The sequence below is a fragment of the Mytilus californianus genome, unplaced genomic scaffold, assembly GCF_021869535.1.
Source record: "Mytilus californianus isolate M0D057914Y unplaced genomic scaffold, xbMytCali1.0.p SCAF_9, whole genome shotgun sequence".
Taxonomy (NCBI): Eukaryota; Metazoa; Mollusca; class Bivalvia; order Mytilida; family Mytilidae; genus Mytilus; species Mytilus californianus.
In genome coordinates this window covers 87,833,688-87,848,856 of record NW_026262745.1, presented here as the reverse complement: position 1 = coordinate 87,848,856, position 15,169 = coordinate 87,833,688, and the positions used below count along the sequence as shown (strand labels likewise).

At 34.2% G+C, this 15,169-nt stretch overlaps 1 protein-coding gene across 1 annotated transcript; it reads left to right on the top strand.

Annotated features, from left to right (window-relative positions):
* The first annotated feature begins 260 nt into the window (after positions 1-260).
* LOC127715434 (ankyrin-3-like) lies at positions 261-14,588 on the top strand. Its single transcript, XM_052221477.1, has 2 exons — positions 261-333; positions 12,385-14,588. Exon 2 carries the CDS (start codon positions 12,399-12,401, stop codon positions 14,139-14,141), a length of 1,743 nt encoding a protein of 580 aa, XP_052077437.1. The 5' UTR covers positions 261-333; positions 12,385-12,398; the 3' UTR covers positions 14,142-14,588.
* The last annotated feature ends 581 nt before the right edge of the window (positions 14,589-15,169 follow it).

The window sequence follows — 15,169 nt, the reverse complement described above, 5'->3', positions numbered from 1 at the left end:
TGCATTTCATGTCATAAACATTAATTGATTATGTGTTAGCGGTAATAAATACTGTTTAGTTTTCTATTTACTTGTTTTGGGAAAATCTTTACAAAACGTCTTTAAAATCTTTAAACATATCAACATATTTAAGCCTTTACATGCATAATATTTACAGATCGAGATAAATGGTGTTCTCCATAAGTATTAGTTTTAAATATAGTAAATAGGACGAAGGTCATTTATAAATATTTATATTGATCATTTTGAATTGAATACGTCATGATTTTAAATAACTCTGTTTAGGTAATCCCGCACCGGGATAACTTTGACTTCCTTGACATACTATTTGAGGTAAGTAAATATGTAGGAATAGATATATATATATATATATATATATATATAAAGTGCCTAGAAAATCAACCTAACAATGTTAGAGTAGATTTGATTCTTTACTTCCTCCCCAAGCGGGGCTGGAACCTGTACTTTTCACTTCATACTTCTACGGCAACACCGCCTAGCATTGCGCAGACGCCTTATCCCCTCCTCTAACTATAGCTGATATAAAATCAGCTTTCGTTTCGGGAGGTGTTACCTTCTCGTAGGAATTAAACAAGGACATCTAGACGCAATACACAAAGTATTTTAAGTGTACAGAAATGATCATCTACTCATCTCTTTAGTATAATTACAGGATGCTGTTCTATTTTTAGAAGCATACAATCACTGTAAATTTATATATATATATATATATATATATATAATCCGATTTGATATATGCGACTTCATTTAATGTACATACAAACCTGACATTTAGAAATGAATGATAAGAGATGTGGAGAATACGTCGATAAGGCAACAACGATACAAAAAAGACTTACTAGAGGTCAACCTACTGTTTACTGTGGGTATTATATGATAAAACATATTCATTTCAAAACTCTAACACATATATCATGTATATCTATGATATAAAAATAAGGAGATGTGGTATGACTGCCAATGAGACAACTAGTCAGTTAAAATGACGTGGATTTAAGTAATTATATATAGGTCGCCGTGTCACGGAATAGAAGTTCCTTCATAATATAAGTTCCAAATGGAAACAATATTCTGGAATATTATTTCCACTGGAATAAATATTACAGTAAATGTTCCTTACGGAATAAATGGTATAGAATATTTGTTCAAACAGGAACAGATATCATGACATTGTTTATAACAAAGTTTCCAGTGGAACTTCTGTAATGCGGAACAAATATACGTTGACAGCCGTACAGCCTAATAGTTTACCCATTTCAATGTAATGACTATCTTCTATGGGTAGATTTAACCATAACCTCGCAGTATTATGGAGCAGTAACAGTCAATATAACTAAGAACAGGAAATTCACAAATGTTCAACGTTTACCTATTTTTTGTAGCTTCCGATTATTTATGTTTCATATATTATTTGTCGTACATCTAAAACTTTAACAAGATGACCCTAAGGGGGCAATACTAATCGTTATTTGTATGTACACAGCTGACGAACACCAATGCAACGACAAACGTCGAAAGGACAAACAATAAACTACAAAAAAACTGCGGGGGGGGGGGGGGGGACTTATTTGTCCAAGTAGAGTTAGTAGCTCCTGCTTCACATGTACATTCCGTCGCGTTTAGATAATTGATGAATGTAATTGCATGGATATATTACTAAAAAAGATTATAATTCTTTCCCAATAATGCATTCCCATCTTTTATGGAGTTGGGACGACGAATGGCTGGATATATTGTATAGACACGTGAAAAATGTTGGAAGAAACACGTCAAAGAAAACTACTGTTGTTATTTTTTCGTTTGCTTGTTGACGTTTACCTAAACCATCTTCAGATGAAGGTTATGAAAATAGGCAGGCCTAAATGCACTTGTTAATGTTTATGAAAAATTCTGAAACAAAAATAATAAAAGATTTTTTACACAAATTTTGCGGGAGGTCTCATGCTTGTCCTTATCAATAAATATTGATAGCGTGTGTGGAAAAACTGTTTTTTTTTTTTTTTCAAAATCAATGTATATTATTTAACACGTTAAAAATTACGATGGTCATCTATGAATATCTATTTAAAAATAAAAAGATGTGGAATAATTACTAGTTGCTTTATTTAGTCGAGCTTGTACCCGGTCATCTGTTGTTCGATAATTTCTATCTTTTTTATTCTTACTACTCAAAAGGTATAACGCTAATACGTATACAGAACTCCAAGGTAAATTAATAAACAGCTGCGCCATGAGCGCATGATACGCCCGTCGTCTGATACGGTGCTTTTTGTCCGCAATTTGCCTTTTGTCCGCTTTTGCTTTTTGTCCGATAATTTTGCTTTTTGTCCGACACTTTTGCTTTTTGTCCGTTGCTTTTTGTCCGTTTTGCTTTTTGTCCGATAATTTTGCTTTTTGTCCGACACTTTTGCTTTTTGTCCGTTGCTTTTTGTCCGTTTTGCTTTTTGTCCGATAATTTTGCTTTTTGTCCCACACTTTTGCTTTTTGTCCGTTGCTTTTGGTCCGTTTTGCTTTTTGTCCGCTGAATTTGCTTTATGTCCGATATAAAAATGTGTATATTTTTTGCAGGTTTCATTTTGAACTTCGAAACACCATGCCCTTTTTGGAGTTAAATACAGACCATACTCACTTTATGAATGGAGGGGAAGGGGCCTCGGAGAATTTGAAAATGAATGATATAATACATGGTAATAACTTGAAAAGGAAAATTTGCAAAAAAAAAAAAACAATGAATATTCCATCCGAAAATAAATTCGCATGGCCCATACACCCACCTACCACGACCCGAAAATGAAATGATCGATCACAATATATATAACGTTACAATTATCCCACTGAAACTACCAGCCCAATATCATAGTAAATTTGGCCACATTATCCTTTAGTAATGAGAATCTGGAAGCAAGAAGGATTCCGATGAACTCACCGGTCGCCAAATATGACTGCAATGGTTAACATAGAATACAAAGTCGTAAAATACAATTTAAACTTATTTGTATATCAAAACCCTTAAAATTAGAAATTTTGATTAAGAATATCTGACAGAGATTAAGTGTTAAGAATGTGAAGAACGTCTTACTTAAACTACCGCACGACTCCTTTAATATTAGACCTATTGCCCATAACTGAAACTATTTTGATTTGTGTTTGGTTTTTTTGTTGTTTTTTTTTATTGTTGCTAATCTTGAAAACATAAATGGTCAGAAAGAAACTTCGAAAATGTTTTAAAAAGCGTACTATCAAGACGATAACAAAAAAAAGAAGACATTTCTACCTTGGTCGGTTTAGCTCAAGTTGACGTCCTTTATGGCTCAGCTATTCAACATTTTTATCAGATTTTGTTTAGGTCTCCAACATCACTGAAGAGATATTAATTGCTAAAATGGCTGGTGCAATAACATTGGTACCGTTAATGTTATTAGAGACGACCTTAGGATTATTGAGAAGGGGTGTGGTTGTTTGGATAATTTTCATCCTATTTCATAACTAAATCCTGAATTGCCCTGTAGTTTGGAGGACAGACTAGTTATCTTAATGTTGACATGAAGATGGGCTCATTAAGGACATACAAATCCATCCATTTTTAAAATTCTTTTCACCAAAAATGTAAAAAAAGAAAACAGTTGTCATTCCCTTACTGACTTTAATTACGACATTTGAGGGGAGGGGTAATTATCTTAGATAGTATTCATGTAAGTATTCTGGTGAAGATGAAATTCATTTTTGTTTCATTCAACGCCCAAGCTGTTCACTGCACGTAAACATTACTGTGCTGATGAAAAAGATATTGTTTTCTGTTAAGTAATGACGATATAATATATGACAAACAATATGTTAAAGCAACTGTCAAAAGAAATAAATCAATAACTGACGAATGACAAGAGCTGTCTCTCTCTATCATATATATTTTTTTATGTTCCAAATGAAATCCATACTGCAGATTTTTGTTTTATTCAGCAGTATATTATATGAAGTTCTTAAAAACTTAAAACTCTGTGTTAGTACAACATGTATATGCGTGCAGAATTGAGACTGGTACTTTATGTCTTCTTTGATTTTTTTGTGCTATTTACTGACGAGGCGAACCCCTGTTACACTGATTTTAAAAGTTCGTTCAGTGGTTGTTATGTTGTAATACTGTCCCGATTTTTGGGGCAAATTGGACTGATTGAAATGAAAGGCTGTGTCATCTTTATGATGCTGCTGATATCGGTGACGAATTTCACTATACATGTATCTTATATCATGTAGTGCTCTCACTCAAGAGTGGAAAAAGCTGTTGCTACATCAATGCGTGAGTCTTAAATTTAACAAATTCAAGCAATAAATGAGCTGAAATAACCATAATTATCATTCTTGAAAAACTTATTAGATTATAGGAATTATAACAGTGGGAGTCAGTCCTCCTTCTTAGTCTACACAGTTATGTTTGCATTTGTACTTTTGTAGTACTTCTCATTTGAAATACTGAAATCGACCCATAATAATGAAGCAATTTTCACAAATCAAGTACTATAAAATAATGGTACAATGTTATGCATTACCGTTCCTCCATTTTTTTATCATTACAAAAGTAAACATACAAAAGTGATTGTGCATATTGTCAACATAGGCAGAAATGTTTAGTGTTATCGTGCATATTTATAATAAATTTTGCGTTTCTATATTTAAAAGTTTGTAAGAAATAGTTCAAAGCTGAAATTTTAAATTATGCATATAACATAATCTATTACATATACTGAATGCCATAGAAAATGCAATGCTATTATTTTTTTTTCTCCAAAAAAACATACTGATTTATTTTCAGCTCACCTAGCTCTATTGACCAAATGGTTTTTTCTCATCACTTGGCGTCCGTCGTCCGTCGTCGTCGTCGTCGTCCGTTAACTTTTACAAAAAAGAATTCCTCTAAAACTGCTGGGACAAATTTAAACAAACTTGGCAACAATCATCATTAGGGTATATGATTTTTAAAAAATATGTCTGATTAACTCGCCTACCAACCAAGATGGCTAACATGGCTGAAATAGAACATACGGGGTAAAATTAAAGTTTTGTCTATTATTTGGAAAACCATTAAAAAGAGAGAAAATCTGACAACAGCAGGATGTTGAGCTCTACCAATTGTCTTGCATGTCAAAACTGTCAGATGATGTCCCAAAATTGGTTTCCATTCGCTAACTATAGTTTGCTTCAACCCAATTTAACTTAAACTTAAACACAATGCTTAATACCACATAACCCAGATCAAGTTTGAATTTTGGTGGCGTCACTTTTACTGTTCTTGAGTTATGCCCCTTTGCAAATGAAAAAAACTGCTGAATTTTTTATTCCCGTTCTTTAACTTTAGTTTGCTTTGAAAAAATGGTATGAAACTTATGTGCAATGTGTATTACCACAAAACACAAGTCACGTGTGAATTTTGGTGGCCTCACTTTTCCTGTTATGCCCCTTTATAAATGGGGAAAATGCTGACTTTATCGTTTTTGTTTTCTAACTTAAGTTTGCCTCAAGCAAATGTTATGAAACTTATACACAATGCTTATTACAACAGAAGTCAGATCAAGTACAAATTTGGGTAGTGTCACTTTTGCCGTCTTAAGTTGTGTCCCTTTATGAAGTTTTATGCAAACGGGGGCATTATCTGTGTCCCATGGACTCATTTCCCATTTATTATAGGATTTATTGTCCTTAAATGAAAAATTTTACCGTTTATTTTCTTTTTTGCCTACTATCTTGAAAATTATAATAGATACAGAAAAAAACTTTATGATGATCAGCCACATGGTCGAAATCGCTAATCGACTCCTTATTACAGTTAATGTCCTTTGATGATGATTTTGACCATTTTGTTTGGCATTTTTTGCCTTATATCTTAAATCTACAATAAAGACAATACGAAGTCGACTTCTTATTGGAGTTATTGTCCTTTAATGTAGTGTCTTTCGCATTCTTGGATTGTAATTAACAGAGCACCAATTTTTAATCAATGTAGCAAAATTTGATGCAGAAATGCAGATAACTTATGCGAATTTCATTTAAAAAAACATATTTATGAGATTTGAACATATAAATATTAATATTTTTACAAGCGTAGATTTTATTTTCTTTTATTTTTAATGCTTTTAAATTGGCATTTTTAGGGGAGATAACTCTGAAATATTGCATTTTCTGAAAGAGTCTACATAAACTTTTGCTAATTTAAATTTTAGCAGGAAAAAACGCACGGTGACCCTATCTTATCTTTTGATATTCTCAGTGCATTTTCTAAAAGCTATCTTCTCGCATTTTGTTTTCAATTCTATCATTTAGTTTAGCTTCTGATCACATAATGCTGTTTTTTTCCGTATAATCCATACAAAATGTGTCATTTTGTCACAACCTGTAGCTTGAGAAAATGCTCGGTGGCCTATCATATTTATTATATTTTTTAACATTTCACAATATATACTACGTTTTGGCAAAGACTGAACAAATTCTGTCATTTTTAATCTATACTCCCATACCACCTTAAAGACGATTTTCACCTGTTTTTTTAGCGTTTGATCAGCAAGTCAAGATCTACTAACAAGTCAAATTTTGCCGACATAGTTAAGAAGACTGTGACCCTTTATAGGAGTTATTGCCCTTAAATGAGGATTTTTATCCTCTTTTGTGTTTTGAGCAAAACTAAAGAAGATAGAAGAAAACTAAACAGCACATGATCAGCAATACAAGATCAATAAAACAGATTTTGTCATGAGTTCTATTCTTGTTTACAATGTTGGAGAGTGTCCTTTGTTGAATATGCACATAGACCAAGGTAATCACGAAGGCTCTTTAGAGCCTCTAGTTTATTATTATTAGAACTATGTATAGTTGGTTAAAAATGACTTTTAAGACCAATGTCGAATACTTTTCGCTTGATAGATTTTTGGAACAGATGTGGAGTGCCGGGTTATTTGAACGGACGTAATTCGAGTTCGAACGTTTTCTAACTCAAGTATAACTTTCTTGCTTTTACTTTCGACATGTAAAGTTTAGCTTATGTCATGAATTTAACGCCCTTATTTTAAAGAAAACTTCAATAAACAGCAGAATATATGCCAGGTCTTTTTGACAACAAGTGGCAAACAATTTGGGGCGTAATTTAAGGAGGCTTTTCCCAGGGTGCAATTGCTCGTAGACTGTATTAACCCTCTACAGTAGACCAAATTATCCACAAATTCCGCAAAAGGGATCTTTTAATGATAAACCATGTCCAGGGAGACATAAAGCAACAAACGTCCAGCAGGACCGATGCATTTGTCTTAAACATCTCTGATATTGATTCCGCGTGGATTTCTAATTGGCACGAGTATCCATTGGTGTTCCTGGTAAAACCTTTGGAGCTATATCAGTTTGCGTGGAAATTAATAAAGAGCACGGCAACCTTTCCTTGGTGATATTTTAATGGCCGTCCGGTGTACAAAAATATCTGTTAACCAAAAACCATCTTATGTGTACCAAAGTCGTCAGTGATGGTCACACAGACAATTTGCTACCTTCGCGGACCAAAGTCTAGCTTTTCGCGGGATCCTATTAAACATATAGTGTTGTCGCTACCATGTGCTGTAGAGATTTCGTTGCACAACATGACAGAAACATTCTTTGTTAGGACTCTATTTTATAATTCGACATTGCATGTTTCATATACCCATTGTAGCCGAAAAATGATAAAGAAACATTTTTGTTTGATATCTACGGAGCCCCTTAAGTGCCAAAGATGAAATTTAGAATATTTGTGCGCGCGACTTTAAATCTTGTGCGCACAACGTTTTCACAATTGTGTACACAACTTTTTAAAACTTGTGCGCACAATTTTCAAAATTGCGCGCACAACTTTTTTAATCTTGTGCGCACAACTTTAAATCTTTCATGGTTAAATTGAACTAGACTGAGTTATGTTTTAAGAAGCAATGTTTGGTTAAGTAAAACCAGATATCATGGATATCTTTTTAGTACCGGACTCCATGTGAGAATGAAGATGTGGTGTGTGCTTTGGAAAACTTTGCAGAGATTGACAAAATAAACCTTGCAGATTTTCTTGATAGCCACTCTTGTAAAAAATGGGAAAACCTGACAATTTCAACCGAATCATAAAGGAAATTCCTCATTAAGAACTAGTTCAGCAACCAAAGTGCATTGTCCGGACTTGGGAACCTTGATCAATCCAACGAATTAACAACAGCTTTACAATACGTAACAAACGACTGTTAAGAACGTTTTGAGAAGCCTTATCTTTCTTGAAAACATTTCTTCTACTGATAGAGATGCCATGCAGCACTTGAGAAAATGCAACAAAGAAATAGTCCAAGCCAAATTAAAATTGTTTTTATGCTTTTGTACAGCGTCTGACTTAATGTTGATAGAACAGGCAGATATTCCATTCAGTTTCTTTCACAAGATGGTCTGGGTCATGTGGGAAACTTTTGGAGGTAACAAAGAGCTACGAAAATTATCCCTCATTTAGATCAGAATTTAACTGTTTCTTTTCTATTTTGGTAATGAACATCATTTAATTACCAAATTGAAGTCTTGATGAATACATGTTTGTTTGCATATCAAAACGTATTTTTTATTTTTTTTTTATTTATGTTGATCATAATTGACTCTTTTTATTCATAGCCTAGTTAACTTGTACCAGAAACAAATATAACAAATAAATTCATTATGTGTAGAAAATAATTAAAAAAACTACCCTCAACTTTTATATCTTGCACACATATTTCCGAAATGGCTATACTGATGCAAATATTTGATTTATCATAGTATTAATGTGTAGGTCTGTCGTCAATAATTGTTTGGGTGATAAGAAACAATGAATATGGTGTATAAATGCATGACACAAAATTTCTACATACACTTGACAAAGCCCAAAGCAACGGAACAGCAGTTTTATTGCTGTTCTTCATCTCAAAGTCACAGTGATGCTTTCAACGGTCTCACCGCAATGTAAGTTTAAGACGGAATTCTTTGCTGTATGTCTATAACGATACGGGACTATGTTAGGGTTTTTGATTGCATGATTACAAGGGCATTTTGAGGCTTATTATTTTATCACAATGTGTTATTTCTAATGAATAATTGGCTGCGTTATTTCATTGGTGTGATAATTTTATAACTGAAGGAAATGGTTTAATGACAACCAAAGCACAACAATGAGTTATTACATGATTACGCGCACCCCCTTAACAGAGACTCGATAAATCTGCATCTGTGTAAAGTAGTTGGGGCGATAAAGATTAATTTTGGTCCAAACATATAACATACCATCTGGGTATAAAGCAATGGCACACCACAACTAAATATTTTAACATGTTATAAAAAAGAAGATGTGGTATGATTGCCAATGAGACAACTCTCCACAAGAGACCAAATGACACAGAAATTGACAACTATAGGTCACCGTACGGCCTTCAACAATGAGCAAAGCCCATACCGCATAGTCAGCTATAAAAGGCCCCGAAATGACAAAGTAAAACAATTCAAACGAGAAAACTAACGGCCTAATTTATGTACAAAAAATGAACGAAAAACAAATATGTAACACATAAACAAACGACAACCACTGAATTACAGGCTCCTGACTTGGGACAGGCACATACATACAGAATGTGGCGGGGTTAAACATGTTAGCGGGATCCCAACCCTCCCTCTAACCTGGGACAGTGGTGTAACAGTACAACATAAGTATCATAAGTTACATACATTTCTTTTGAATACGAAGTTGTATTTGTTGTGCGCTCGAAGTTTACCGGATCAAGGTATGTCAAACAATGAAGTAAAAGCAGACAAAAATGGACTTTTAATCTGATTCCTTCATTTAAAAGTTTAGTTATAGTCTTGGTTCTTTAAGACATCTACACAAATATGTCCTTTTCATGATAATTTATGTTTAAGCCCTGTCAATATATCTCTAGCACCTTGGAAAGATGAGCTTCAAATGTTTGTAAAATGCTAGGACGAAAAAGGTCCTCTAATGACCCCTATTCTTTGAGGTTTCAGTGGATTGATTTACTTGATGTATAGGAAATTGTTACCAGGACCAAATGCAGATGAGAGTTTGATATTTGATTTTTTTCTTCAATTCTGAAAATAAAGGCACCAAAAAGGGTGGAAAGTCATCATTGTTAACAGCAGAGCAGGTTGTTACTTATCGGTTCGAAGTTAGTTGAACGTATATGTCAGTCTAATTTTAAATAAGACATCCCCTATCTGCCACCTGATAACGTGATGGTTAGATTGATCTGAGAAGGGTGGGTAGCTATATTCTGACAGTCCACAAGTCATACTTCCCTATTTGTCAAACAGCCTTTTTTTCCAACACTTCCTTTAGTCGACAGTCTTTCAGTCAAACAGGGTTTTTTTTTGCTTCATTAACCCTTTTTTCCAGAATATTTTTGGACGACAGGTTAAAACATTGTGTCTGTTTCATTCTTATCTTTAAATGAAAAATGCACGCATTGATTTCTGTATTTACAATAAAAGTAGTTTTTAAGTAAACAAGTTAGTTAAGTTGTTTAAACGAGTTAGTTAAGTCGTTAAAACAAGTTAGCTAAGTTGTTAGCTAAGTCGTTATAACAAGTAAGCTAAGTCGTTATAACTAGTAAGCTTAGTCGTTACAACGACTTAAAAATAAAACTCCAATAAAATAAAAACTAAAAAACTGCTAATTTTCCTTAAAATTACCAATTCAGGGGCAGCAACCCCAAAACGCGTTGTCTGATGTGTCTGAAAAATTTCGGGCAGATAGACCTTGACCTGATGAACATTTTGACCCCCTGTCAGATTGGCCCTACATGCTTTAGTTTCAGAGATATAAGCCAAAATCTACATTTTACCCCAATGTTCTATTTGTATACAAGGCGACCATCTTGATTATTGGGCGGGGTCATCGGATACTTTTTTTAAACTAGATACCCTAAGGATGATTTTAGCCATATCCGCTTTAATTTTGCCAAGAATTTCAGAGGAGAAGATTTTTGTAAAAGTTAACGACGACGACGGATGCCAAGTGATGAGAAAAGTTCACTTAGCCCCCTGGTCCAGGTGAGCTAAAAAAGCAAAACGAACAAAAAGCAACGGACAAAAAGCAAAAGTGTCGGACAAAAAGCAAAATTATCGGACAAATAGCAAAACGGACAAAAAGCAACGGACAAAAAGCAAAAGTGTCGGACAAAAAGCAAAATTATCGGACAAAAAGCAAAACGGACAAAAAGCAACGGACAAAAAGCAAAAGTGTCGGACAAAAAGCAAAATTATCGGACAAAAAACAAAAGCGGACAAAATGCAAATTGCGGACAAAAAGCACCGTATCAGTCGTCTAATGTGTGAATTTTTATGCAATATGCCTAAATAGTTTCTGACAAACGGCGTGACATGCGAAACCCCCCCCCCCTTTTTTTTTACAAAAAACTCAATATCTCTAAAATAAAATTTTGAATCAAAACCAAAAAGTATACAGATCTTTAGATTAATATAACTAAGAAGTGTGTAAAATTTTAAGCAATAATCATAAATCGTTTTTGAGATACGGCTCGACATGTGAAAAACCCCTCCCCTTGTTTTACAAAATACTCAATAACTCAAAAATAAAATTTTGAATCATCACCAAAAAGTATACAGATCTTAAGATTAATATAACCAAGAAGTGTGTAAACTTTTAAGCAATAATCATAAACTGTTTTTGAGATACGGCGCGACATGTGAAAAACCCTTCCCCCTTTTTTAACAAAATACTCAATATCTCTGAAATAAAATTTTGAATCATCACAAAAAAGTATACAGATCTTAAGATTAATATAACAAAGAAGTGTGTAAAGTTTAGCAATAATCATAAATTGTTTTTGAGATACGGCGCGACATGTGAAAAAAAACACACACCTGTTTTAGTTACTAAGTCCCGTAACTCAAAAAGTTTAAATCTTGTTTTCACCAAAAAGTATACAGATTGTTTGACTATCATAAGAAACAACTATGTTAAGTTTCATGAAATTTGGATAAGTCAATCTCAAGTTACGGTGCGAAATGTTTACGCCGGACAGACAGACGGACAGACGGACAGACAGACGGACGGACGCCGGACATTTGTATACCATAATACGTCCCGTTTAAAGTTTGACGGGCATATAAAAACGAGGAAAGTCCATTTAATTGACAAAATCAAAGGTAAGACTTTATCAACCAACGAACGAATGAAAAAACAACGAATTAATACATTAAATAGGGTTTTAATTTTATATTGTAATTAGCTTCTATCTTAGAGGTCTATACAAAGAAACGGTTATCTTTTCGATAACTAATAAATAAATAATCAGTAAGTTTGTAAACTATTTTCTGCAGCATATATCCCTAACATGAATACAGATCTTTTTGAAGAATCAATGCATGGAAACATTAGTGAAGTGGAATCGCTACTACAGAACGGTGCAAATCCAAATCATTTCTCTGCAAATGGCTTTACAGCGCTTCACACTGCTTCTGAACATAATCATGGAGATGTTGTCCAAATGCTTCTTGAAAACGGTGCCGAACCAAATGTTGTGTCAACCGATGCAAACAAAATAACCCCGCTTGGGTTTGCCTGTAACAAGGGAAATATTGACATTGTTTCAAGACTTCTTAGATACTCGGCTGATGTCAATCTTTGCGATGAAAAAAGTATCAGTCCTTTATATGCAGCCTCTCGTAGTGGTTATTTTGAAATAGCAAAACTTCTTATTCAAAGTCGAGCCGACGTACACACAGCCACGATAGAGGGATTTAAAGCCCTACATACAGCTTCAGAATTTGGTCATGTTGACATTGTCAATTTGCTGTTGAATAACGGAGCTGCAGCGAATGAAAGTTTAAACAACAATGTATCACCGCTTTATTTTTCCTCAGCAAATGGACATTTTGAAACAGCGAAGCTTCTTATACAGTTCGGTGCTAATGTAAATGAACGTTCGTCTAAATTATTTACCGCTCTTCACACTGCATCAGCAAAAGGTCACATTGCTATCGTAAGAATTCTACTAGAAAATGGAGCGAACCCAAATATACTGTCCGCATGTACAAATAGAACATCACCACTTCATTTAGCTTGCAGTAATGGCCACAAAAACATCGTTGAAGTTTTGTTAAAATACGAAGCTAATATAAACACTTCAACCGCACAGTGTGTATCGCCTTTATATACGGCTTCCCAAAATGGTCACGCAGAAATAGTTGAATATCTTTTGCAAAATAGAGCAGACGTTAAAAGACGTTGTGTAAATGGAAATACTGCTCTTCATACAGCTTCTGAAAGGGGTCATTTGAGTATTGTAAATACTCTTCTGGAAAACGGTAGCGAAATAAACTTTCAATCAAGTTCTGGATCCACACCACTTTATTATGCGTCGTCCAACGGAAGACTTGAAACCGTCAGTCGACTCATTCAGCTTGGTGCTGACATAAATAAATCCACTGTGACAGGATGCAGTCCTTTTCATGGCGCAGCTGACCACGGACATGAGGCTGTTATTTCTATTCTTCTCACTAATGGTGCAGATGTAAATCTACAGGATGAGGCTGGACTAACTGCATTGTTCTTTGCTGCTCGTAAACCTCACATCGAAATCGTTAACATTTTACTTCGATACAATGCAGACGTCAATTTGTGCACTATCCAAGATTTTAGTCCTTTGCATACTGCATCGGAACTTGGTCATTTAAACGTTGTTCGAGCTCTTATCCAAAAAGGGGCAAATGTGAATCATCAATCAAACACAGGTATCACTTCATTATACTTTGCATCATCAAAAGGACGGAGTAATATTGCCAAGTATTTACTTAGGAATGGGGCCGACCTTAATATTTACACAGTACAGGGATTCAGTCCACTGCATACTGCCTGCGAACAAGGTCAAATAGAAGTAGTGAAAGTTCTATTAAAACACAGCGCAGACCCATTTCATTGTACAAATGGAGGTGAAAATGCCTTCACCTTTACATTAAGGAAACAACATTTTCTTGTATTACTGCCATTAATACAAAACTGTGCTTTGAGTAGAAAATTTATTTTCCTTGCGTTAGCTGGATTTATTTCGTTGATACTGGCCTTTTTGTATGAATAGACGAATAAGTATATCATACACATATTATCAAAATCAAAAACATTGTAAATGTTTATATTTATGTTTACTGGTATTCTTATGTTTTATTTGATAACTGTTTTATCGTGTAGGGAAAGCAGTAGTACTTATTCATCCCTTGGCTCAATACTAACACTTTCTAAATTTTACACGTTTCATGATAAAAAGCAGTACAAAACAGTTATGCAGACTATTAGTACTTTATCATTCTGTTTTGGAGTTAAAGTCAGATAATGGTATGGTAATTTTCAAACGGACATTGTTAATAGTATCCTTAACATTTTTCATTTTACATCACATTTATGAATATTTATAAGCCTTTTATAAAGATTCTCATGATTTGTTTTTTTTCTTGCGTTTAAAATTCGTATTGTAAATATGAACATTGCAGTTATTTATTGAAGAATAAATATTCACATGATACCAATATATCAAATAACAGCGCTCTAAAGATGACTTCCTTCGTCTGCCTTGGGTACACAAAAGACCAACCTTATGTCAAGAAAATAAAATACTTTTATTATACCGGAAGCAGTTAGAAAAGGACAATAAATAGCACGCTATCGAACTTTGCATGTTGTTTGCAAATTAAACAATGTTTCAACTACACTGGCCATAAATTCATGCAATGATTTAATCTGCTACCAGTATGAGAAATGTTAACTAGTTTTAGATGTTATCACTTGTAATTGGAGAAATAATTGATTGGTTGGTGTTTAATGCCATTTTCAGTGGTGGTAAGTTTGTATTTGTGGCGGAAGACGGAGTGCTCGGAGTGACCCACCGACCTTCGACACGAAAACTGATAATCCCAGTCAATTGTAGTCGAGCACACCTCCCACGAGCGGGATTCGAACTCGTAACTTCAGTGATGAAAGGCTAGTTATTCAGTTGTTGGACGACTTTGACCACTTAGCCGAGGAGAAGTGACTTTCACGTTGAAGACACTAAGGACAATACGACTTTAATTCCTGTTGTTTTTTTATTTGATAAAAAGAAATGTGCTGAAG